Consider the following 26,131-nt stretch of genomic DNA (forward strand, 5'->3'; position numbering starts at 1 on the left):
TTGGACAGAGGGTGACCTGCCCTAAATCTGTTGAAGGGATTGTCACTTTATACGACAGTAACCTGCAGTCAGGGAGGGCTGTGCCTTAACCGTCAAGAAAAAATACATTCAAAAATATATATTTTAATGGTTATGTTTATTTAGTGTTAACGTTTTTTTGGTCGTTTAAATTCACCATATTGGGATTGTCTTTTTCAAAATTGCTGAATTTTTACATTATATTATGAATATTATTAATACAATTATTCTGTCACGTATTATTGCGCTGAGCGTCTGCAGGAATTGTATTTATTTATAATCTAAGGTAAGACAATAAAACTTTTTTTTCTGTGCTATAATTGATACATACACTGACTAATCAGGAAGAACGGGAGATTTCCCAAATGTCAAGTTTGGGCTGGCTGGATGAGAATTATTCTGCAGTCAGCTATTTAGCCACATACATTGCAACCCTAAACTGGTAGCAGATGAAATTAGTTCTCCCCTCCAAATTTTAAGTTGGTTTGCCTACTACCATTCTTCCTTACTGTAGCAATAAACACAGAACTGCGCAATTGATGTGAGTCAGGTACGATGGAGGGCAGGAAGGTGCTAGATGGAGCCGAAAAAGGCAGGAAAAAAGTAATGCATTAAAAGAAGGACTGTTATCAATCATTTCAGTCATCATGCACTTTTTGCCCATCATCTATGTTCCCGTCCTGTGTTTGCAGAATTTAGCTGTTAACTGCCTTTACCAGGGTGATCCTCTCGCTCAAATAAGCTAATAGTAACGGGAATTCGGTCTCTTTTTCGAGAGCATTCTCTTTCGGCTCCCAAAAGCCTCTTTGGGTTGATTTTGTTGCTTTAATACTTATATTTAAAAGGTTATGTGATATTATACACAAAATTACTTTTTAGGGACAAATGGGAGAAAAATGGGAAGAAAAAATAAGAAGCAATAAAAGAAGGAAGAAAAAATGAGTAAAAGGCTAGAAGAGTCAAAAGAAAAGGAAAATGAGAGGAGGGTAGGAAAAATGCTGGAAAAAATAAGAAATAGATATAAAGTGAGACAAAAAAAGCTTCGGAAAAAAGCAGGACCTATCACAATATAACCTCCTCACAGATGCCTACATTGTCATTGGGCTGACATTTCAGTTACTGATGATCCTTTCCAGTATTCGGGTTGCATGTGTATATATATATATATATATATATATATATATATATATATATATATATATATATATATATATATATATATATATATATATATATATAGTAACTGTTTTTAGTTTACTTAGTTTGCAAAAACAGCCACAGATTTACATTTGGTTTGGTAATGGGGCATAATACTGGTATGGTTCTGTGGTGACAAAAAAAGTCTTACGGCACACTGGTTGGGCAGATATATCAAAATAATATATTAAAAAAAAATATATATATATACATATATATGCACGTTATACCGTAAAAATCATCAACTTATTATTTTGATTTTTTTTTTACATATAGTTCTGATTAGATAGATAGATAGATAGATAGATAGATAGATAGATAGATAGATAGATAGATAGATAGATAGATAGATAGATAGATAGATAGATAGATAGATAGATAGATAGATAGATAGATAGATAGATAGATAGATAGATAGATAGATAGATAGATAGATAGATAGATAGATAGATAGATCACAGCGGAGTGGATGACGTCACACGCTAGTCTAAAGTTTGACGTCCCTCCAGCAGATGGAAATCTTTGTGCCAAGGGATACACCACCTCGTGTTAGCGAGTCCACCTCCTCTCCGCTTCCCGCAGGCTTTCGTGTGTCTGTCTAACAGCGCTGAAGCCGGATAGCTCCGGATAGCTCCGGTCCGGATAGCTCCGGGTGGCTCCACGTTAGCGTCTAGGATGCTAGACGTAAGCCACGTTTCCGTAAAACACAGCAAACTGCACTCCCTGTTTGCTTTGATGTTTTTCACCAGCACAGCCAGTTCGTCGGTCTTATTTGGTAGAGAGTTCACATTTACCATGATTACGGACGGTACCGAAGACTTATAATGCCGCTAGCCGCTCTGGCTCTCCATCCACGATAGGGCCCCCTCATCACGCTGGCACGAGAATTCTTCAGGGCAAGGACATTGATTCTTCGAATAAACGCATTTTTGTTCGTTAAAACCCATGTCCATAGGATAGAAAGTAATCCAAAGTGTAGTTGTCAAATGGGACGAAAAACACCAAGGATAGAAGCAGACAATAAAAACAATAAATCACAAAAAGTGCGAGATAACACGAAGCTGCCGGAAAGGCTGCCGGAAAGGCTGCCGGAAAGGCTGCCGGAAAGGCTCCCGGAAAGGCTGCCGCTCGCGGCGGCGCCTCTTTGATTTTTAATGGATCTCATGACTGTCCGTATATTTAAATGAAGTATTTACTTCTCGGTGTGTTCCAAGTGATAATTGTTTTGATGAGGAGGATTGTCGGAGTCCTGCAATACCACTTTCAAATTACACAAAAGGTTTAAAAAGTTGGTGGGGACCTTCCAGTCATCTCAGATTTTACTATTTTCAAATTACGGTCATTCATAACACCGGCATGCCGTTCTGGCAATGCTTTTGTGACAGGATATACAGCTTTGTGTGTGTTCACAAACCCATTGGTATATTCTGTTTTTCTGTTTCTGTTTTTGTTTTGTTTCTTTACTGTGATAAAAACCTCAACTGCTCCAGCGCTTTTCACTCATCTCGTCTTGCTACCCGGATGTTGAATACAACACGTGGAAGACAAACGCTATCTTTTAATTTGTCACCATAGAACCATACGAGTATTATGCACTCCCAAATGCAAATCTGTGGCTGTTTTTGCAAACTAATTTAACTAAAAACAGTTACTAAATATAAACATAAGGCCCCTTAGCCAATTACCAAGCTAAGCAGCATGCCTGCACATTTGGACTACAAGACAGTTGTGATAATGGAGGCTTGTCTTTGCTTCCCACAGCAGCGTAGCCTACCGGTTTAATGATCCACTTGAAAGCTCGTGGAAGATGTTATTGATATGCCAGCGTGGGCTGACACCCTCATCTTGGTTGCATACAGTAGTTGAGAATGTTTTATTTCAAAGCACCTATTAAGTGTGAATAAAATTGAACTATTTTAGCAAGCTTGTCCTTGTTGTGCAAAATCAATCATTTACCTTGTAATTGACCTGCCCAGCAAGGCAGAGTTTTTTTTCTGTTTAAGTGCCAGGCAGATTTTTTTTCATTAAAATATCTCAAGGCACACTCTAACATTGAAATATTTAAAAATGAATACCCGGAACAAGCATAATTATTTCTACTTTATTCTTTCTTAAAGATTCACCAAGTAGGTTATTGATCATATCTTAATGTACTACCGCATGGGCAGATAATTATCGTAAATTACAGACTACAAAACACAATTTTTGCTACATTTTTAACACTGTGGCTTTAAATACGATGCGTTTTTTTTTTTTTGTATTTTCTGTTTGTGGAAGTACAAAGAAAATGGCGAGCTGCTCTTTGCCACAATTTATGTGCTCCAAATACAAATAAGAAACACTGCGGTAGAGTCTGCAAACATTTATGACGCCCTTCGAGAGATATTTGTCCATGTTATTGGCAACTTTGTTCATTTATTACATAACAATAGCAGGAGCTTTGACAGTACTTTGTTCATTATTTACAACGTACTCACAATATCTCAAATCAAGTCCTCGCTTTGTACATTCAAATTGTAAAACATTGGAAGTTATCTATCAAAAACTTTGTCTTTCCGCATCATCGGTGTCAATGTCAGGTTGCGAAAGGGTCCTTTAATCCTTAAGGAACAATAACAAGCAAGTGATATTTGGTCCACTACTACAGCTTAAAATCCGATGAGGCTTAAAAAAAATGGCGTGTCATTCTTAAATTTGAGCATACAGTTTTATATTCAGGTCTGTTCTGTAGTCCAAAATGTATCGCAGTATGTACAAAAGGATTTTGCTGCCCCCGGATATGGATGAATATTATAGTTATTAGAAGAAAGTGAAAATTCTGAAAAATTGCATGCTTTCATGATTTGCCCGTTGCTCTCACCTGCGCTCACTCGCTTAGTCCCAGTTGCCACTCGTTTCCTAATTAGTTCTCCTATTTAAACACGGCATTCTCATACACTCCTTGTCAGTCCATCTGCGAACCTCAGCGCATGCAAGGCAAGCACTTTTGACTCTGGCTGCCGTTTTAATCCCGACCTGTTTCCTGTATCAATCCCTGATCCAAGCCCCGTTCTCCTGTCCAGGCTACCCATACCCTGACTCTGTTTCCTGTATCGATCCCGATCCAAGCTCCGTTCTCCTGTCCCGGCTACCCGTATCCTGATTCTGTTTCCTGTATCGATCCCCGATCCAAGTGCCGTTCTCCTGTCCTGGCTACCTGTATCCTGATTCTGTTTCATGTATAGATCCCCAATTCAAGCTCCGTTCTCCTGTCCCGGCTACCTGTGTCTTGATACTGTTTCCTGCATCAATCCCTGGCTTCCCGCTACCCGACTTGATACAATCTCTGACCACGCTCAAACTCCCGTCCCGGCTGACCGACTTGTTCCGATCTCCGACCACGCTTCGTTCGCGAGGGCTTCCCGCTTCTCCTGCCCAGCGAGCACCAGATTGCTGTCTTTTACCTCTCGCCCTGACTTCCACAATCCCTTAATGAAGAATTGTGTGAAACATTATGCATTTGGGTTCCCTGCTTGTACCGGTCGTGACACATGCTGGTCTGCAAAGATCAAATTGGGGACTTTTCTCCTAGTGTGCCCCGGCCCACTGGCTAAAAAAATGTTCTAAAATATGAGTACCCCTCAAATGCTCCTATCCCAGATGTCTTGGTACTTTCTGTCCTCAACCCATTTGATTCAAATGATCAGCTCATCAAAAAACACAGAAAAAAACACAAGCCAGATCGTGATGCTGACTTTTTATCAACGTTTTTTATGAGCTTCCTTCATGTCTGTTTGCATCAGAACCGGAAGTGTGTCTGTGGATAAATAAATAATCCTTCTTCCGTTGGTGGCATTGATGACTTGGAAACCTCTTGTGACACTCCATGTCGAAGTGGAGTGCCTGCGGGGGTGAGCTGGGATAGCAAATGATGAAGGAAAGTGTTCAGACTTGCTGTGTGAAAATCTTCACTCCCACCATCAATGTGTACACAGATCCGATCAAAAACAAGATGTACCAAAATTTGGTGTTAAAAAAAAAACGGTTTGCTGACATTTAAGAAGTTGTCATTTTCTAGGGAAGTCCATGAATACACAATGCGTTATTTTAGCTGAAAAGCCCTTGCAGAACCTAATTCACATCATGCATCATAAATTTGAAGCAGATAAAAATGCATATTAGTTGTATTGATGTACCATAATATAAGGCGCATGAGATTATAAGGAACAGGCCACAAAAATAGTCTTTTGTGATGTGTTTTACGCGTATTAGGCGCGCTTGACTATAACGCGAATGGAATTAAAACTACAGTAAGATCTAGGTCTTCATAAAAGAAAAAACAAATACATTCGGTATTAAATAATTGATTTCATTGAACATAGATTAATAATATGTGATCTCATTTCACCACTAAAATTATTAGTTTATTAATGGTTACTCTGCTGTACTCACTCCAAAGTACATAATGTTTTAAAAGGTGTAAGGGGAAGCAGGAACTGAGTCAGGGGTGCTCAAAATAGGGATGTAATTTAATAATAAAACCAGGAACTAAGTAAGAAAAGGAAAAAGTGGAACAAAACAAATGACATGTCAAACAAAATCAAACCTGACCGAGTCCAAATCAAAAACAAAGACCGAAACCTGTAAACTGGAAAATGCCAGGAACAAAGTGATATACTAACACAAGGGAACTAAAGTACTAACAAAATACCCAGCAAAGAACCCAGAAATAAATGGCCGTGGAATTGTAAGGAATAAAGTCACAAAAAAATTGTAAAAAAAAAACCAAAAAACTATTTGGCGCAGAATAACTACCAAAAGTCCTAACAGGAAATAAAAATCAAATCTGCGACTGGAAATGAAAATGGAAATGAAATGAAAATGATGCGCCTAAATGCGCTGTCCAAAATGTCATTATAAAGGGTGAGGATAATAAGGGACAGGTGTGTGGTGATGGGACACACCTGTGCCCATGTCTAAACCCAGTTGCCCTCCTCTGGGGGAAAGATGTGTAACAGATCCTATCAATATTCCCTTTTACGCCAGCCAGACAGCGAGTGACAACGTCCCTAAGATGCAGACCCATTTTCTTTAGTTGCTGTTCATTCTGACCATAGCCTTAACAATTACCCTTATAAAGTCACCGTAAAAATGAAAAACAAAATTAAAGACAAAGGACAAACAGTCCCATTATCTTGCTAACTATAAAGATACATTTGTTACCATAACCAAAGATCTTAATTCAAGTTATCACAATACGTTTTATGTTTTATGTTTTATGTTTTTTATGTATGTTTTATGTATCATTTAATTGTTACTGCATTTCCAATTTTATCCACTGTATTTTCAGGATATATATAGTTCACCGGTTTATAAGGCGCACTTTCAAATTTCTGGCCAATTTGGGGTATTGAGGTGCACCTTATAGTCCGGAAAACACTACAAATTACAGCACCATATAAAACAATATTTTAGCTGTTCTCTCAAATAGAAAATATGCTTTTGATGCCAGATGTGAATTTTATTACCTTGGCTGGTGGCTAGTCACTCACGATAGAATGACAATCTGTGGCTAATGCAATTAAGGTGTTTGATTTCTGTCCATGAGTGTGTACAATCCATATGTGCACATATGCAGGAAACCCTCAAGAGTTCATTTTGCGGATATGATAATAACGCTTGAGGCTTATTTCTTCTTATGCATCTTTAAGCCCTCTGCAACTGTTGGCAATTGTCCAATGTGGAAGCGAATGACTCACCTCTCTGAAAGGTCCTCCTATAACAGCCAGCATTCCCCTATATTGCTAATTAAACACTAAAAGCACACTGTGTCTGCTTGGCCAAAAAGGCTTTTATATTGCTTGCTCCAAGGTGCACAAGAAGTTTGCAGTTTCCTACACATGTTGTCATCAGAAAAATGCAAAATTAAGTAATTCTGGAATTCATAAGGTGTACAATAAGCTTCTTTTTTGATTTTAATAAACCAGGGCACTAACTAGTAAACCAACAGGCTTCCAATTTTGTGTCTGAATATTATTCACTACTTTTTTGGGCTGTGATTACAAATTCTTTGTGTGTTTAAAAACTTCAGCAATAAATCTGATTCCAATTTTTTCAACCCTACAGATGATTAATCTTAACTTTTCGGCAATCATTTTTGTAAATCTTTTTTTCTAGTTTTTGAATACTTTAACTTAAAAAACACTTATACATAAAATGAGCAAAACTGAGAGCGGCACAGTGGTTAGCGCGTGTGCAGCACAGTTCTGAGGTCATGAGATCAAACCTTCCTGTGAGGAGTTTGCATGTTCTCCCTATGCTTGCGTGGGTTTCCTCCGGGCACCCCGGTTTCCTCACATAATTCCAAAAACATGCATGTCAGGTTAATTGGCCGGTACAAATTGTCCCTAGGTGTGAATGAGCGAGCGAGTTGTCTGTCCCTGTGTGCCCTGCGACTGGCTGGCAACCAGTTCAGGGTGTCCCCTGCCCACTGCCCCAAGACAATTGGGATGGGCTCCAGCACCCCTGCGACCCTACTGAGGATAAGCGGTGCGCGGATAATGAATAATGAATGAATGAGCAAAACTGTCTTTGTCAGATCTAGCAATTTAAATCCCTAAATAAAACACACAATAAGAGACAGGATACATTAATTCCAGCTCCAGAGAAGATATAAACAATTCAGGGCCGGATTTTCATCCGACCAAAATTTCAACAACTCCCCTATTTTTGTTACAGTTCAGTCACAGAATTGTTGGGGCAAAGAAGAAAGGGACACACTATTGTATACAGGGTAACATCATACAGAAGAATGCAGCTTTACTCCACAGGCAAATGGTTGATTGAATCGTGTAGCTCACAAGAAGATAAGACTCTCTGAAGAAAGGAAATATTTTACACAACTGTAAGGACTCTGTAATGCTCGATATTTGTAGTAAATGCATTATACATTTGCAGTCATCCGATCAGTCTTATCCAGCAGATGTGTTTCTGATGTTTTTATTTAACACCTTACAATGTTTAGCATAAGCATAGCAAGAACTGATTTGAGCTAGAATCTAGATTCCCTCAGTAAACCCTTAGAGGAGCGTGCCAAAAAACAACAACAACCGTGGCAGTAAGGTTATAACGAACTGATAAAATCCAGGTAAAACACAAAGACACACACACACACACAAAACATCATTTAAACAAATACAAAAAATATAAATACATCCAGAGTAAACATTTACTCAGATTTATTTGAAGAAAAAACATGTGCCCATTCCCTACCTATGGTTAATATCTGTATAAATCGAATAATTATAATTCTGACCACAAAACAACTCCTTTTTGGGTTGTTTTCTTAATGATGCATATGTTTCAAAGATAGATTCTTCAGTTATATATAGTTTTTAGTACTTTTTTGTAAAGATCTTAGTCAAAAATGTTTTTGAGCGAGACTCCATTTATTATTTGACCATTAGATGTCGCTGTATTGTGCGTAAAACCAATGATTGTGCTAATAAGCACAAGGAAGATTACAAACTATGGAGGACCAAACACAATATTTTTCACAAAAGTTTTCGTAAAATGTTTTGCCCAAATGTTTTGCCCAAATGTTTTGCCCAAATGTTTTGCCCAAATGTTTTGCCCAAATGTTTTGCCCAAATGTTTGCAATTTTGGGTTTTTGGGATACTTGCAAGATGGCGTACAATTATGACAGCTCCCTCTAGTGAGGCTCATGTTATGTCAAATGACTGGAAATTTTTGAATCACAAGTATTTGAATAAAATGCATGGTTTTTGACAGGATGTGTATTTTTGTTATTCAAATAAATCCTTTTTTTTTATTACGTTTTTAACCCCTTGGAGGCACGAAAGAATACAGAACTTGCATGTAAATTAATGTCTTTACCTTGACCTGTGGTGTGCTTTTTATTTTTTGTTATTGTGTTGTTTGAAAGAAAATCTATACTTATAGCATAGTTCAAGTATTTTTTCATAATATTTAAATGAATATTCTTTATTATTAATAGATGACATTTTTTTACCATTAGTAGGCACTAAATAATATAAACTGTCCTAATTATTAAATCTTTCTTTTTAAGAAATTATATAAAATACATTAAAACATACATACATATATACAGTATTTTCAATGAGCACGTTTTTATACATAGGGTTAAAAATATATTTGTGTTTTGTATTATAACGTCAGTAACAATTAATAATTCTTACCGTCCCTTTAAAAGAAACAAAGGATCACCTTATTTTTTTATTTTTCAATTAGAAAAAATATATTAAAACAACAAATTTACAGTACTGGTACTTTGAATAAGCACATTTTTACGCATGTATGTCTTGGTATCCTAACGCCACAATTTGATTTGCTGAAAAAAAAATTGTATATATATATATATATATATATATATATATATATATATATATATATATATATATATATATATATATATATATATATATATATATATATATATATATATATATATATATATATATATATATATATATATATATACATATGTAAAGAAATAAATACATTGACATTTATTTTTACCTTCTAATGAATATGCCCTTGAAGGCCTTGACTGAGACCAAAGCAACAGCAACAGCATGAAAACTGTTCATTGCTTGCGCAAAAAAAGAAGCTACCTCTTAAAGATAAACATATTCCATAAAATGTTTAAAATATGTCCTATTTTTCAACCTATTTTCAACTACTACATAAGTCAATTGAATGTTTAACATTACGAAGGCGTTTTGAAAGGCAATAAGCGATTTATATGCGGTGCGTTTACTCGTTTTTACTTGGCAAACATCCACAGCCAACGTGATTTACAAGTCGGGTGAATCACTTGGTCTCAAACGGAAGACTTGGTCGCAATCGTGAGAACAAAGTGCAAAAGGGATAAGGTGAAGATGTGAAAAGTAAGTGCGAATTGGTCTTGTTCCGCAGTTTAGACGGGCTCTGAGAAATCAAGTGTCAAGAGATCATTGAATATAGAGAACGCTTGCACTCTGATAGCATTTGGAGGCTTTACTGCAGCTGCTGCTTTGACTCGTGGCATTTTTGCGAACCCTCCACTTTTTCCTGTGAGGATGCTCATAACCAACGTTAGGCTGTTACTGTTGACAATATTGAATAATTTAACGCGTACACTTGGTCACAGTTACAATGTGGCGCAATTGTTACCTGTTTACAGTGTTGGGAATAAAGCAATGAAAAATATCGCATTTTTTTTCACAGTTACGGGGTGATCTTAAAAAAATTCTGCCATCACAAAGCCCTTATGTTTACATATGTTTATGTGTGTTTTTACGTACGTTTTGTGTGTTTACGTAAAATTGTATGTGTGTTTAGGTACGTTCTTGTGCGAGCGAGATTACGCACGTTCTTTTGTATGTTTACGTTTTTGTGTGTTTGTACATACGTTTTGTGCGTGCATTTGTGTGATATTCTCGCGTGTTTACGTGCATTTTGTTTGTTTATGTATGTTTTTGTTTACATATGTTTTGTTCTTGTGTGTGTGTATATATATATATATATATATATATATATATATATATATATATATATATATATATATAGATAGATATATATATAGATATATTTATAGATATAGATATACAGTATATATATATAGATAGATATATATATATATATAGAGAGAGATAGATATACAGTATATATATATATATATATATATATATATATATATATATATATATATATATATATATATATATATATATATATATATATATATATTATTTATTTATATGTTTATATGTTTATTTATATATATATATATATATATATATATATATATATATATATATATATATATATATATATATATATACAGTGCATCCGGAAAGTATTCACAGCCTTTGCTTAATACTTTGTTGATGATCCACCTTTGGCAGCAAATACAGCCTCAAGTCTTTTTGAATATGATCCCACAAGTTTAGCACACCTATCTTTAGGCAGTTTTGCCCATTCTTCTTCGCAATAAGTCTCAATCAGGTTGGATGGGAGACGTTTGTGCACAGCCATTTTCAGATCTCTCCAGAGATGTTCGATCGGTTTCAAGTCTGGACTCTGGCTGGGCCACTCCAGGACATTCACGGAGTGGTTCTGAAGCCAATCTTTTGAGATCTTGGCTGTGTGCTTTGGGTCGTTGTACTGCTGAAAAATTAACCTTCGCCCCAGCCTGAGGTCAAGAGCGCTCTGGAGCAGGTTTTCATCCAGGATATCTCTATAAATTGCTGCATTCATTTTTCCTTCTATCCTGATTAGTCTGCCAGTTCCTGCTGCTGAAAAACATCCCCACAGCATGATGCTGCCACCACCATGCTTCACTGTAGGGATGGTATTGGCTTGGTGATGAGCGGTGCCTGGTTTCCTCCAAACATGGCGCCTGGCATTCACACCAAAGAGTTCAATCTTTGTCTCATCAGACCAGAGAATTTTGTTTCTCATGGTCCGAGAGTCATTCAGGTGCTTTTTGGTAAATTCCAGACGGGCTTCCATGTTCCTTTTACTAAGGACTGGCTTTCGTCTGGCCACTCTACCATACAGGCCTGATTGGTGGATTGCTGCAGAGATGGTTGTCCTTCTGGAAGGCTCTCCTCTCAACACAGAGGAACGCTGCAGCTCTGACAGAATGACCATCGGGTTCTTGGTCACCTACCTGACTAAGGCCTTTCGTCCCCGATCGCTCAGTTTAGAAGGCCGGCCAGCTCTAGGAAGAGTCCTGGTGGTTCCAAATGTCTTCCATTTACGAATAATGGAGGCCACTGTGCTCATTGGGACCTTCAAAGCAGCAGAATTTTTTCTCTATCCTTCCCCAGATTTGTGCCTCAAGACAATCCTGTCTCGCAGGTCTACAGACAGTTCTTTTGACTTCATGCTTGGTGTTTATGCTCTGACATGCACATTCAACTGTGGGACCTTATATAGACAGGTGTTTGCCTTTCCAAATCATGTCCAATCAACTGAATTTACTGCAGGTGGACTCCAATTAAGCTGTAGGAAGATCTCAAGGATGATCAGTGGAAAAAAGATGCACCTGAGCTCAATTTTGAGCTTCTTGGCAAAGGCTGTGAATACTTATGTAAATGTGATTTCTTAGTTTTCTATTTTTAATAAATTCAAAAAAAGTTTAAAAAAAAATAAACTTTTTCACATTGTCATAATGGAGTATTTTGTGTAGAATTTTGAGATAAGAGATTAAATTAATACAATTTGGAATGAGGCTGCAACATAACAAAATGTGGAAAAAGTGAAGCGCTGTGAATACTTTTCGGATGCACTGTATATACATCCATCCATTATCTGCACCGCTTATCCTCAGTAGGGTCGCGGGGGTGCAGGAGCCCATCCCAGCTATTTTCGGGCAGTGGGCAGGGGACACCCTGAACTGGTTGCCAGCCAGTCGCAGGGCACACAGGGACAGACAATTTGCTCACTCATTCACACCTAGGTACAATTTGGACCGGCCAATTAATATGACATGCATGTATTTTAGAATGTGGGAGGAAACCAGACTGCCAGGAGGAAACCCACGCAAGCACGGGGGGAACATGCAAACTCCACACAGGAGGTTTGATCTCATGACCTCATTACTGTGCCGCACACGCGCTAACCACTGCGCCGCCGTGCTACCCTATATATATATATATATATATATATATATATATATATATATATATATATATATATATATTAAGGGTTAGGATAAAATTATTTTGTTAATGGGGTAAAAATCACACATATTCTTTATCTTCTTTAAATAGTAACTCATGTTATTTTCATTTATGTTTTTTTTCAATCTGAGTTAAAATAGAGTAAAACAAGAAACTTGACATCAACTTACATATAGCTGAGTTTCCAGCAATGCAAAATTATTTTACACTTTTGAAGGAATTGACTAATGTACTATTGCAAAGCTTGTACAAACGTCATTTGTTTAAACAACAATTCTTACATAAGATTTCTATTTATTTTTTTTCCTGGTATCTTTTGTCGCATAATACTAACATTTTGGGGGGCTTATTCAGTCGGTTGCACGATACAGAACTGTATTTAATCACATTTTTTAGTGGAAGTACAATGTTGGCAACAAGATTGACTTGATATAATTGGAAATTATTTGAATGCAACACAAACTTTTTGTTTTTTTCTACTTTTTTTAAAATCCTTTAAAAAAAATCTCATCGTGTTTATTTTTTCCTAGCTGTTACTTTTTTTTTTTTGTTCTCTGTACACTTGTTTCCTTTGTTTCTTTCTTTTCTTTTTATCTGTCTTTTTTCAAAAAAAAATCTTCTTTTTTTTCCTTTTCTTTTTGTTCTTTTTTCTCAGCTTTTCACTACTTTTTCATTTTGGTATTTTTTTCTTTTTAGTTCTATTCCCTCCTTTCTTTAAGTCAGTTCTTTAAGAAAAGCTCTGGGCAGTGCGCAATTGCGCATACACGCAGCTTAGTTGGAACATTGTTTAGGCTCAACCAAAATTTCCTTCAAATTACCCACTCAATTGAAATATATTTTGGATTTTTAATAGGATTGTAATACATTGAAATAAAGTGAAAACATACATTAACTAGAACATTTTCTTCAATGAGAATTATTGTACAGTAAAACAATACATGATTCCTGGTGAATTATTTAACAATGTATCAAGATCATCCCAGAAACTATAGAAAGCATTGACTTTGATATTCTGTATGTGTGCAAGCTACAAAACAATGTAACAGAAATAATTAGCTTAAACAGAAAAGTACATAACTTTCGGGAGAAATTTGAATATATATGTAATTGAGATCATGCGTTTCAGTGTCCAGCATTTTTTGTTTTACACAATTCTATGATTTTAACAAGCTATTGGTCACATTCGAAGCAAATGTTAATTACCAATTTGTGCCAAATGATACCGCCTTGTATCTCTGATACCAAAAGACATTTGAAGTTACAGTTCTGTTGTCATCCAATACAAGTGACCAACTGCCCTTGTGTGGCTGTTTTCTATTTAAGAAGTGGACATTAGAAATAATAATAGAAAATAACCATAAATTTGTTATATGGAATAAAATATGCTGAATAGTATTTGGCTATTTAGGTATTGATGAAAATAAATGTGTGCAGTGTTTTGTAATGGTGAAGATTCAATTTTCTAAATGAAAGTTTTTGGGTTTTGTTTGTCGAGGATTGATGGTCGTCAGGTTCAGATGTATAGTGGTTTATTGTCATTTTGGTACATTTGTGTACAGAAGGAAATGTTGATACTTTCGACCTGGACAAGTTTCGCACAATATAAATATTTACAAAAAAAGATGGATGTACAGTAGTAGGTTGATAATTTTAACTAGATGAATCCTCAATTTTGTTGCATGAAAGTGTTTTCATCCAGGCTCGGCAAACGTGCAAGACTAGATCAAGCAGCACTTATTTAGTTAGCCTGGATTTCTTTATTCAACTTTTGTGCAATAGCCCCCTGATCTTACCTTAATTATTTAAAATGCATACTGATATTGAAAAGCTACATGGAAACTGTCAACTGTACATTCTGTTATTATCTATATTTCATGTTGATGACGTCTGTGATTTGTCTATTGATGCCCTTGTAAAATCCATTGCAGCCTGGTCATCCTGGAAGGGATCAAGGTTTCTTTATTTCCTCATGATAAGGTTTGTGTGTTTTACCTTGCCCTTATGTAAGTTTTAGATCAGTAGTTGGTGTAAAAGTAGTCCCAAGTCTGTACAACCCTTTTAGACTTGTTGTGATTAAAGGCTTTACAAACAAACATGACTTAACTAGTCTTGGCTATCAGTCGGCACCCGTTGTTTATCAAAATTTGCTTGTATTGTGAACAACAGTCTTATTGTGAGCCACAAAGTTGTATACTGATGTCGGTAATGAACTAAAATGGTGATATGGTAAAAATGACAATTCTGATTATGAATATCATTCTTATTAATGATGGGAAATTATCGTCTTGTACAACTACAAGTATTGAATGCATCTTGGGGGAAGCGTCTGCAACCTCTTTGTGGCCATTACATGATATGCAATTTGACAATTAAGTTCATGCATGAAATCCTGTATTGTGGTATTTTCTTTTTCTTTGAAATTTGTCATTAGGTAATCTGATCATTCTAGTGGTAAACACGCATGCTACTTGTATGTCATCAAGAGTTGAGTATTTTACTGGTATCGTTCTGGAAACCCTCGGTATCAAACGTCACAAAAAAGTGATATTTATAAAACAGGCCCAACGACAAAAAAAAAAATTACAGTGCTTTTGAACTAACATAAAATAATTGCATTTTAAAAAAAAGCTTCTCCAAATTTAAAAGGTATCCATATAGAAGGGGGTTGAATATTTGTTTCAAATTGCACACAATTAGTCAAGAGTAGTCAGAGTATTTTGTGATTTGGCCTGCATGAGAAGAGAACTTAACCTTGCAACACAGTGCATTAATTCCAGTATTTACAAATGTGCGGAGGTCCTTTGAGTTTAACAATGATAGGACCAAAAATGTTTACTTTCTGAGTAAGAGCAGCTATTGTTATTTTATGTGTCCTTTGGATTCCAGCTTGCGATGTAGAAGCTAATCAGACAATTGCAAGATATGTTGCGAAAATAAAAGTTGCAAATGCGTTGCCAACTACAGTTGTGAAACAAGGAGGAAAGGGTGATCACTTCAAATAAACACATATATATCGACTCCACCACTTACAATCTGAGGTTGTACGTTTCCATTAATTGGTGAAAACGAGCCCAGAATGTCCTTTTTCCTCAACAATTTGTACACAGGAAGCCCAGATAAGAGACTTACCTTATTTTACATTGGTGTATTTACTTTTCATTACTTGTTCGAAAGGCCTGGCCAAAGTTCAGACGTAGACAAAAAGGTGCTTCCAACTAATCTTCCAATTTAAAGTGGCGAACAAACAAAGCCAGATTGGACTGCTGATGGTGTTGTGAATCTTGACCAGCACTAGATACAGATAGAGCAGGGAATCAAATGACTTTGAGGTAATTCCCTTTATGCTTTGATCAAATAAGCCCAGACAGAATATTTTTATAACAAAAGCTCCTCTGCGTATTTGTGATAGTGAGCAGTCATTTTTCAATGAGGGGCCTTTGAAAAGCCTCTCGAGACATGCGCTAGTATAATACTGGGACAAAGAACAAACAACATGGACGTAGTCATTCATCATTCGGCACGAAAAGATAATGCCGCAATTTAATAAGTGACTGGAAAAATACAATGTATTATTGCGCGTGTCTGTCACTGTTCTCATTGATTATCCCTTTGTTTCCCTTTTGCCATCATTCTGTCGTATTTTCTGCGTTGAGTAATGTGTGACGTGCGTTCTGTACCATGCTCTTTTGTTTAAATGTACTTTCTTTATGCAATACTATGAAAAAAGCTTTGAGCAGGTTGTTTACGTGTGTTGTGTTACATGGAAATTGCCCTCTGGCTACATCAGGAGGATGACATCAATGGTGATGAATATGATCAGGACGTATATGTATATGTATGTGTGCCAAATAATAAGATTAAAGTTTAGTAGACATTCAAATGAGAAGAAAAGACATCAATGGATTTTGCAAGGAGGACAGTGTAGAGAAGCCTTCATATTAAGCAAGTCCAACATGTTCTGCAATACCTTCCCTGAGTCCTTTCTTTTAAGTAAATCCCCAAGGTTACGGAAGCTGATCCGCCCCAAAGGGTGTGGAAATCACCAATAGTGACGAGGAAGTACTAGTCAAAACAACAAACAGTGTACAACAATATTCAAAATAATGAACTGGCATACAATGAAACCTCCTATGCAGATTACCAATATTAAAAACTGAATAAACGTAATACCCGGAAATGAAAGACGAAAGGGTCAGGTCCATCAGCCTATTATCTGCATCGCTTATCTTCAGTTGGGTCGGGGGGTGGTTGAGCCCACCCCAGCTATCTTCGGGCAGTGGGCACGAGACACCCTGAACTGGTTGCCAGCTAGTCACAGGCCACTCAGAGAGAGATAACTCGCCCATTCACATGTAGGGACAATTTGGACGATATGTTGTATTTGTATTTGTAAATCCAGGGATATAAACAATCAAATCGAGAGTATTACATGTTGCACATTTGATAGGGTTGTCCCATTGTATATGAATATGTCACAGCTAATAAAATAAAGACTTTTTATTTTATCATTGTTTTATCTAAAAGTAAATATTAAACAAGAATATATTTGTATGCTGAAATTTTTAATTTAACCGAATGACATCCCTACTGCTTTAAATGTCTTGAAATGTAAACAGTTCTAAACAGTAAGATCCATTTTCAAAAACTCAAAAAAACCTACCTGAACAAACATTTTGAGGGATTTTTCATACATACCTGTATTTTTATCATGGTTTTTTACACATTTTTTTGGCATGTCACATGACAACAAAGCACAAAATGAGATTTTTTTGCCTTAAACTAGTGTGCTTGCTAATACTAACCTTATTTAATTCAGGACTTAACAATAATGAAGACATCATAAGATCACTGAACCCGACTCATAAATACGCAAGACCTGAGGCTGAATTCGCATAATAATTTTGGCTCTTTCAAACAGGCATAGGCAATATGGTCGTAAAACAGATTCTCGATTTTATCAGTCAGTCTGGACAATCACGATTTTTAACAATAACCCAACTCAACTTATCAAACTCACCTTTGTTTAAAGGACATTTAAAATCTTGATTTAAAAAGATATTAGCAAAAGTACACGAACTATCATATAAAAAGTGTATTTTTTAGAATTGTACGGTTGTCCCAAAATCTCAAATCTTGTGAAAGGCTAGTCAAAGAAATTGGGAAAAATAATTGTGCTTTTTAGTCGCTTTGAGCATCTGTAGTTTGTATTGTTCTTTGTGATTTTTAACACTTTTTTAATTACTCAGTACAATACAATACAATACAGCGACATCTAATGATCAAATGATATACATTGTAATTTTTCTGATTTAAAAAAAAAAAATTGTGTGAGATTTTTAGACAGGAATACATAATTTGAAATGGTTTTTAATGTAAATTTGACACACAGCTAGGGGAAAGAAACTCCTGGATTCATAACAGCGTAGGAGAATAAAATGTTTAATAATAACCTCATACTTCAAGTTACTGTAGATAGATAGATAGATAGATAGATAGATAGATAGATAGATAGATAGATAGATAGATAGATAGATAGATAGATAGATAGATAGATAGATAGATAGATAGATAGATAGATAGATAGATAGATAGATAGATAGATAGATAGATAGATAGATAGATAGATAGATAGATAGATAGATAGATAGATAGATAGATAGATAGATACTTTGTTCATCCCCGAAGGGAAATTCACATTTCCAGCAGCATCCCTGAGCTGAGAACAAAATAACACGGGAGCTGCTGGAGTGGCTGCCATTCGTGACGGCGCCGGAAGAAAAGATTCAATTTGAATCATGTACAAACAAACAAACAATTGAATCATGTACAAACAAACAAACAAACAAAATATTCATGTTTCAATAAGTGGAGTGTTAGTCAAATTCAGCTCATTAAATCGAATCATTCCTTCAATTAATTCCCTCGTTTTTAATTATATAGAGCTAAAAATGTACTTATCTTCTGAAGAATAAGGAACCAGAATGTGGTATTTACTTTTGGATTTTCTCAAGATCCTCAATGTATATAGCAGGAAGCTTGAACGTTTTCGAACAAGATATCTACTTTTTTGATACTGATTAGCGTGAAAGCCAACCCTTTTAAAATGCATTAATAAAATATCAAACTGTGTTACAGTATTACTATTTTGTAAAACGTAGGGTTAAGATTAGCACACGTAACCACTAAATGATTGTGTTTAAAAACACTGATCATGATAATGATTTTCTAGAAAATCACCATGACCCATCACTGGTGAGCTATTTTCAAAACCAGTATGCGGGCTTCTCAGGTTCTCTTAAGGGGCTACCTGGTGCCCGCGAGCACCATGTTGGAACCCCTCATATATAGGAAGGATAGTTGCAATGGGACAATTTGCCTGTGTGACATCAAAACCAGACTGGCTTTCTTGGAATTACAGGGCCATGCATTACAAAGGATATTGTTAAATGTGTAACAAACTAAGACTAAAATCAAAGCAAAAAAATATTTTTCTAAATTTAAACTTTGGCAAAACAATTGAACAAAAATATTCTCTGTCATATTAATTTGAATTTAGTGACAATTCCAAATGACTGTTGCGAAAAAAGTCGTGAGCTGGTGGCAGCCTAAGACTCGGGGGTGTCAAAAATGTGGTCCGCTGGGCCACATCAAGCCCACAAACAGATTGAACCCAGCTTGCGAGATGCACTTAGAGAAGCACAAGAGAAAACTGAGCCGCAGTTTTAAATATGTCCACTGGATGTCATCAAAACCGGCCAAGCCACTAACAAAGCAAGCTGAAGCTGTATTTCTTTTTCTTTCTTTCATTCTTAATCTATCTTCCCTTCTCTTTATCTCTCTTTCTTTTTTTCTTCCTCTTGTTTTCTTTCTTATTTATTATCTCTTTATTTCTCTCGCTCTTCTCTCTTTTTTCTCTTTCCAGCTTGCTCAATTTTCTGTCTTTCTCCTTTTTCTTTCTTTCTCTCTCTTTTATTCCTCTTTCTGTTTCTTTCTGTCCCTCTCACTATATTTTTCACTCTGTCTTTGTCATCTTTTTCTCTCTTTCTTTCTCTTTGTCTCTCATTCTTTCTCTCACTATCTGTTTACTTTCTTTATCTTTGTATCTCATTCACCCACTCTCGTTCTGTCTTTTTCTTCCCCGCCTTCTTTCTTTTTTTTTAAATGTATTAATCCGGCACCCGCAAGAATGATTTTTCTACCATGTGGCCCCCAAGCTAAAATGAGTTTGACACCCCAGCTATATGACATAATGTGGAAATGAGTGTGTAGTTCATTTGTTATTATGCATTACAACTGAGTATAAATGAGACTTCTTTGCCTTTCAATCGATAGTCAGACCTACCTTGCATGTAAACTTAAATGCCTCGCATGCCGGAATCAGCTAAGTGGTAATATAATAAGCACTTTTTTCCAAATGGAGCCTTGATTTCATTTGAAAAAGGGCAGAATATATGCGCGCACCCTGCTCAAGGCTTTTCATCTTGCATATAAATCATTCTCGTTGAAAGTTGGTGTTTGAGTAGCACATATTTCAGGTCTCCGGGCGTGTGCCGTATCGCCAGCCAAGACTGCATTAATGACAGCACGTCGCCATGAGCAAATGAAGCCAATTTCAAACATTCTTGGAGCGGATCAAATGTTGGAACCGATGCTTTCCGGTTGATTTGTCGAACTCACATGCTTGCCTCTCTTTTGTTGGCTTTTTCTGCTCTCTCAGATTCCGCTGCACTTGAGGTCCTTGACGTACGGCCGTGAGCCGTCAGTGCTGGACTACTGCCACGCTCACCTGCACGTCAACTTGGGGCCCCGCAATGAGGAGAAGGAAGGGACAAGCGAGCACCGGCATGGCCCGGTGACCGTCCTTCCCCCGTACCGATTTCCTCCGCCTCTGAGCAGCATACAATAATAAATCGTCATGGGACTTTGTAAAGAAAACTGTGACAAAGGGAAGTACAGGACCCGGGGTAACAAGAATGAAATATTTCTACATGGAGTAAGAGTGCAGTGGTATTGATTGATGAGCTTGTGAACTCTGGACCCCTCCATACCCTCAATTAGCCAAGGAGGCTGAACAGCAGTTTGACTTTTAATGTTCCGCTCGGCTTGTTGAGTAGTATTGGAGGTAATACTTCAACGATATGAATCCTATTAACCGTTCTATATTTCTGTCATTTCTCCTCGTCCGGGCATCTACCTGTACACTGTTAGGTCAAATAACAAATGGGAAAATCTCAAAACAGAGCAGTAAGATCTGCTCGTTTTTTTAGCATTTTTTTAAGATATAATTATCAAGACTATTGCCAGGCCCTTGTACAATTTTAAACTTGCACTAAACTAACAACTCAACTGAGAATAGAGGTAATAAGTGTGAAATGTACAGCCAGAAAATACCCGAAGTATACAGTCTTTTGTTTTCTATCATGATTTGTGTAATACAGGCATGTCAAACATATGGCCCGGGGGACAGACTCACCATAAATTTCTAAGTATGTGAGAAAAAGAATAATTTTTAAAATAAACACAAACTCTGGCCACTACAGGGCAGTAAAAGATACAGTCTCAGCTTTAGTGGGCCCATTTTAGTAGTTTGATCTGATGTAGTCTAGTCTTTTTGTCCATGCAGTGCTTGATCTTTTATTTTCTACTTTTTTTGTTTATTTCAACAACTGTTATGTTATGTTTTAACATGGAGGCAGTGGGTTTAAAAATGGTGGTATTTCATCGCAAAAGGAGGCACAATGTGACAAACAAAAAAGGGTCCACAAATTAAGGAAATTTCCAAACAAAACTAAACCTGACAAATTCCAAACCAGAAACAACAACCAAAACCGGAAATGAAAAATCTATCAATCTATATACCCAAGCCATATTCCCCTAATGGGAGGTGGCCAGAGTCAAGAACACACTTGGATTCACCAAACATTCATTCCCCTTCGCACTTCCCGACCTGACCCCGAACATCAAGCCCATCTCACAGCAAAGGGAGAGTTTCTGTGCCATGCAATTATTCATCAGCAGAGAAGTCCGACAGCATACACTGATTTACCCCCTCTGCATCATATATGTTAATATCAGGCATTCTTAACTATCCCTCGCTATTCGCATCTATCCCAAGCACACACTCTTGTATCCATTATGATAACTGACCTCACATCCAGAGCACGTTTCATCCCATCTATCCAAACATATTCGGGCCTTCCCTTTATTCTATTTCCCACAACTTCTGCACTATAAACCTCTTTAGTCAAACGGCCTTCTTCCATTCTTTCCATATGTCCAAACCATCTCAGACCATTTTCATCAACCCTCTCAGCAAGCTCTTTCACCTCACCAGTTCTTCTCCTTACTTACTCATCCAGTCGTGTCACTCCATGCAAACATCAAAGACATTTAACCTATTATACCTATTTACTCTCAAAACCCACACTTCTGAGCCACACATAGCTGTTGGTACCACCACATTCATTCGCAGATCTCGACATTTGAACAACCAAACAAAAAAATCAGCAAACCTATTGCCTTGCACCCTTCACCCACCCTCTTCTTCACATCCTCTCCCGGACCACCACCTGCGGCCACATAGAAACCCGAATAATTAAAACCATCTACCTCCTGCAACTTTACACCATACAACAGAATCTTTAATCCACCTACCTCATCACCTCTCGAATACCTCATTACCTTACTCTTGTCTGCATTCACCTTAAGCTTCCTTCTCTTACGCACTCGATCAAACTCCACTACCAAAGCACTCCATTCTGCTGTTGAGTTGCAGTCAGAAATGAAAAATGCAATGAAGTAAAATTAACAAAACGCCCTCATAAGAAACCAGAAACAATGGAAAATATGTGTGTGGCTATTGGACATAATACCTGTGCCCAGCTCCAAACCTTCTTTGAGCCTCTGGTGGAACGAGGCACACCAGACTCTAACAAGTATGACATTTAAGGCAAAAATCATATTTTTTTTCATAGCTCCAAATTAAGTTTGTACAGCATGGTGAGTGGCTTCTGGTGTTTAACTGTATTCAATCAAGTGTTAAAATAAACCAGTAAACACATTTAATGCCAAACATAAAGATGCTATTTTTGCCATAGTATGTGAAAAAGAAGGGCGATGCTTGGAAAAGATCCCTTGTCATCTATCATTATAATATGTTAGGTAGGATACTAAAGTATTCTAAATGATAAAGCATTATTCTGAAAAACTATGGTGAGCTTAAAATTTTAAGTTAACATTCTTTCACTAATTGGACACGTCTAAAAAAGAAAGTCTGGATCCGGCCCCAGAGCCAAACTGAATTTGACATCCCTGGTTTAATACATTGCACTCTAATAAACTGCACAGACGTAAGCATCCCAAAAATACGACATGGTCTCACTTGAACACTTATGTATTGAGCCACATTTTCATTCACCATTCAAACGGATTCTTGTATGAAATGTTTATTTTTCTTGCCCAGGTGTGTTCTTATCGTGTGCTCACATATCTACATGCGTGAACTTTTTACAGGATGTTGCATATTATGTGGAAAATAAACTGTGGCAAATCACCTTATTGAGGGTTGTTCATTATGATCCGTGACATTAACTCAAACAAGCCGCTGATTGGGCTGTCGCCGAGACGAGTGAGAAGAAAGAGCAGCGCTGAAGTTTTAAAGGTCATCCAATTCACTTCTGAAGTTGAGGTAAGATAAGGACAATCTCATCCGACACATCGTTAGGTACAATCACAAGATGAATGAATGGATGAATGAATGAAACTTTATTTTGAATCAAAAATAAAACAAAACAACAAGTCAAAAAACAAAAACAATGTAACATATCCGAAAAGGAATAGGAAGAAGAATATGTTTATTTGATCCTACCTCGCTTCCTTAATAATTGTGTCTTATAGCTAAATATACATATAACAAACACCTCAATAATATACATATTTCTATAAGTTTAGTGGCAGCAAAGTCACTCCGTCATCCCTATTATCAACATCATCATCACCATCACCACTTTCACCGTCATCATCATTATCATTGCTGTCTCCATCCATTCTCAGCATACTACATAATACAAGTATTTATTACAATAACAATATTTCTCATTGGTGCTCATGGTGGGCAACTGACTGCTATGTGGTGTGTGTTTTCCGTCATATTAGTACCTTTGGACCTGCTGCCTTAGGGGGTCCGCCCCCAGGCAGAAGGACCACCATTCTTGAGTGTCCTGATCTTTGCATTAAAAAAACATGGTAAGGGAGCTTGAGGCAGATAACTCCAGAATCAAAACTCCCACTTGTCTGCCCTAACTAAGAAATATGCAGGAATGTCTGTTTTTTGTTCTTATTAAAAGTCATCTCTATGTGATTGTATCTCCATTTATTTAGTTTTTTTTTTATTCACCTTATTGGTTTGTTAATAAATATACATTTTGATTCTTATACATGTGCATAATTTAATGGTGACAGCAATATAATAACAATGACAAGAAGAATAGTCGTATAGTTGATGACAATAATGATAACAGTTACAAAAAGAACAAAATTTATAGTCTCGAACATAGTTATAATAATAACAAGTTTAATTTTTAGCTTGACCCATCTATTGACTGTAAAAGGCTGCTCACTGACATTACTTGGACTATAATTTTAACATTAATAGTCACATAAGTTATAATATTAACAATCATCATCATAATAGTTATAATGATATCAGATTAATTATTAGTTTTAACTCTCTAGTACTTCTTTATTTCAGCTTATCACCAAATATCATTCAGACACTATTGTTGATGACAATAATAACAATAATGATAATAATAGTTAAAAACAATTATGATCATAATAATTATAATATTATTGATAATAATGATAACACAGTTGATTTGTGGCCTAAACCACCCATTTGCTCTATAAGAGTTCTCATCCTTAACTATCATTCAGACCCAGTTTTCTTCCTCTCTCTACTTTGACGATATTGATTCTTTGTATCTGGATTTGAACAGGTGAATATTTGGACATTGTTTGATCTCGTCCTTTAAATTGTTTAAATGTTTGACTGCACCTACAGACACACACATACGGTCTGACGAAGAAGAAAAACAATGCAGTGGTACCTCAATACTCAACCATAATACATGCAGCATTGGTGTTTGAACACCAAATAGTTAGAGTACCGAAATATTTTTTCCCCTATGATTGTCACGACCGGAACAGGCAGTGGACCCAAATGTGTAGCGTTTCACACAATGCTTTATTGAGGAATCGAGGAAGTCAGGCAAGGGGAAAAGAACCACAGCAATGAGGAGCAGGAAGCAGCATGGTCGGAGATCGGAAGCAAGTCGAGCACCTGGAACAGGAGAACGGAGCGTGGTCAGAGATCGAAAGCAAGTCGAGCACCCGGGACGGGAGAACATAGCGCGGTCAGAAATTTGAAGCAAGTTGGGCACCTGGGACGGGAGAACAGAACGTGGTCGAAGATCGAGACAAGTCAGGTAACCGGAGACGAATCGAGTCGGGAATCCAGGGACAGACGAGCAGAAAACAGGAACAGGTTGGGAATAGAACGGGAACCAGTGTTAAAAAATGCTTGCCTTGCATGTGCGGAAGAGGTTTGCTGACGGACTGGCAAGGAGTGAACGAGAATAAAGTGTTTAAATAGGAGGAGGACTAATTAGGGAAGCAGTGGCAGCTGAGGATGACGAGTGAGCGCAGGTGAGGGCAATTGGCAAATCATGACAATGATGTGATGGTATTTGTTTCGACATTTTATGCATTCAAAAATCCCCAAATATTGATAAAACATGTACCTAAAAGGCCATAAATAAATTTCCTCTTTATAGCTGTAGTCACTTGTCTTAGTTTTCCTCCTATCACAACTCATCCAATTACCTTTATTAGTACTCTGTACTCTTGGTTCTTTGCTAGTTCATTTAAAGAACCCTTGCCTGACCTCATAGGCTAAAAATCTGGCCTGATGAAATTTTGGACCTGTCAACTTCGTTTCTTGGACTTGCTGCGTCTCTGAACATTTCATCTTTCTGTTTAGTAATGCTTAATTGCATCTTAGGCAAATGGCGGCGCCCTGTACGGCTGCGGCTGCATCTGCTCCCAACAGTTTCTTACATTTTGGTCAAAAACCCCAGTCTTTGACTCAGTTTTTGAGGGCGAACAAAGACAACTCTAACTGCAGATTAATATTAATATACGATCGCAGTTTTTTGCTGGATATGCG

General features: G+C 36.8%; 1 protein-coding gene across 2 annotated transcripts in view; it reads left to right on the forward strand.

Moving 5' to 3' along the window:
- LOC148365092 (leucine-rich repeat transmembrane neuronal protein 4-like) overlaps nucleotides 1-23,448 on the forward strand; it is a 114,474-nt gene extending 91,026 nt beyond the window's left edge. The window contains exon 3 of one of the 2 annotated variants that reach the window (XM_088335509.1): nucleotides 20,624-23,448. In XM_088335509.1, coding sequence (XP_088191635.1) covers nucleotides 20,624-20,812 — 189 coding nt within the window. In that variant the 3' untranslated portion in view covers nucleotides 20,813-23,448. The remainder of the gene's footprint in view (nucleotides 1-20,623) is intronic. The other variant, XM_088335510.1, reaches the window with a different exon arrangement.
- Nucleotides 23,449-26,131: the final 2,683 nt, after the last annotated feature.

Source organism: Urocampus carinirostris, chromosome 5 (genome assembly GCF_059441175.1).
Source record: "Urocampus carinirostris isolate Australia breed hairy pipefish chromosome 5, RoL_Ucar_1.0, whole genome shotgun sequence".
NCBI lineage: Eukaryota > Metazoa > Chordata > Actinopteri > Syngnathiformes > Syngnathidae > Urocampus > Urocampus carinirostris.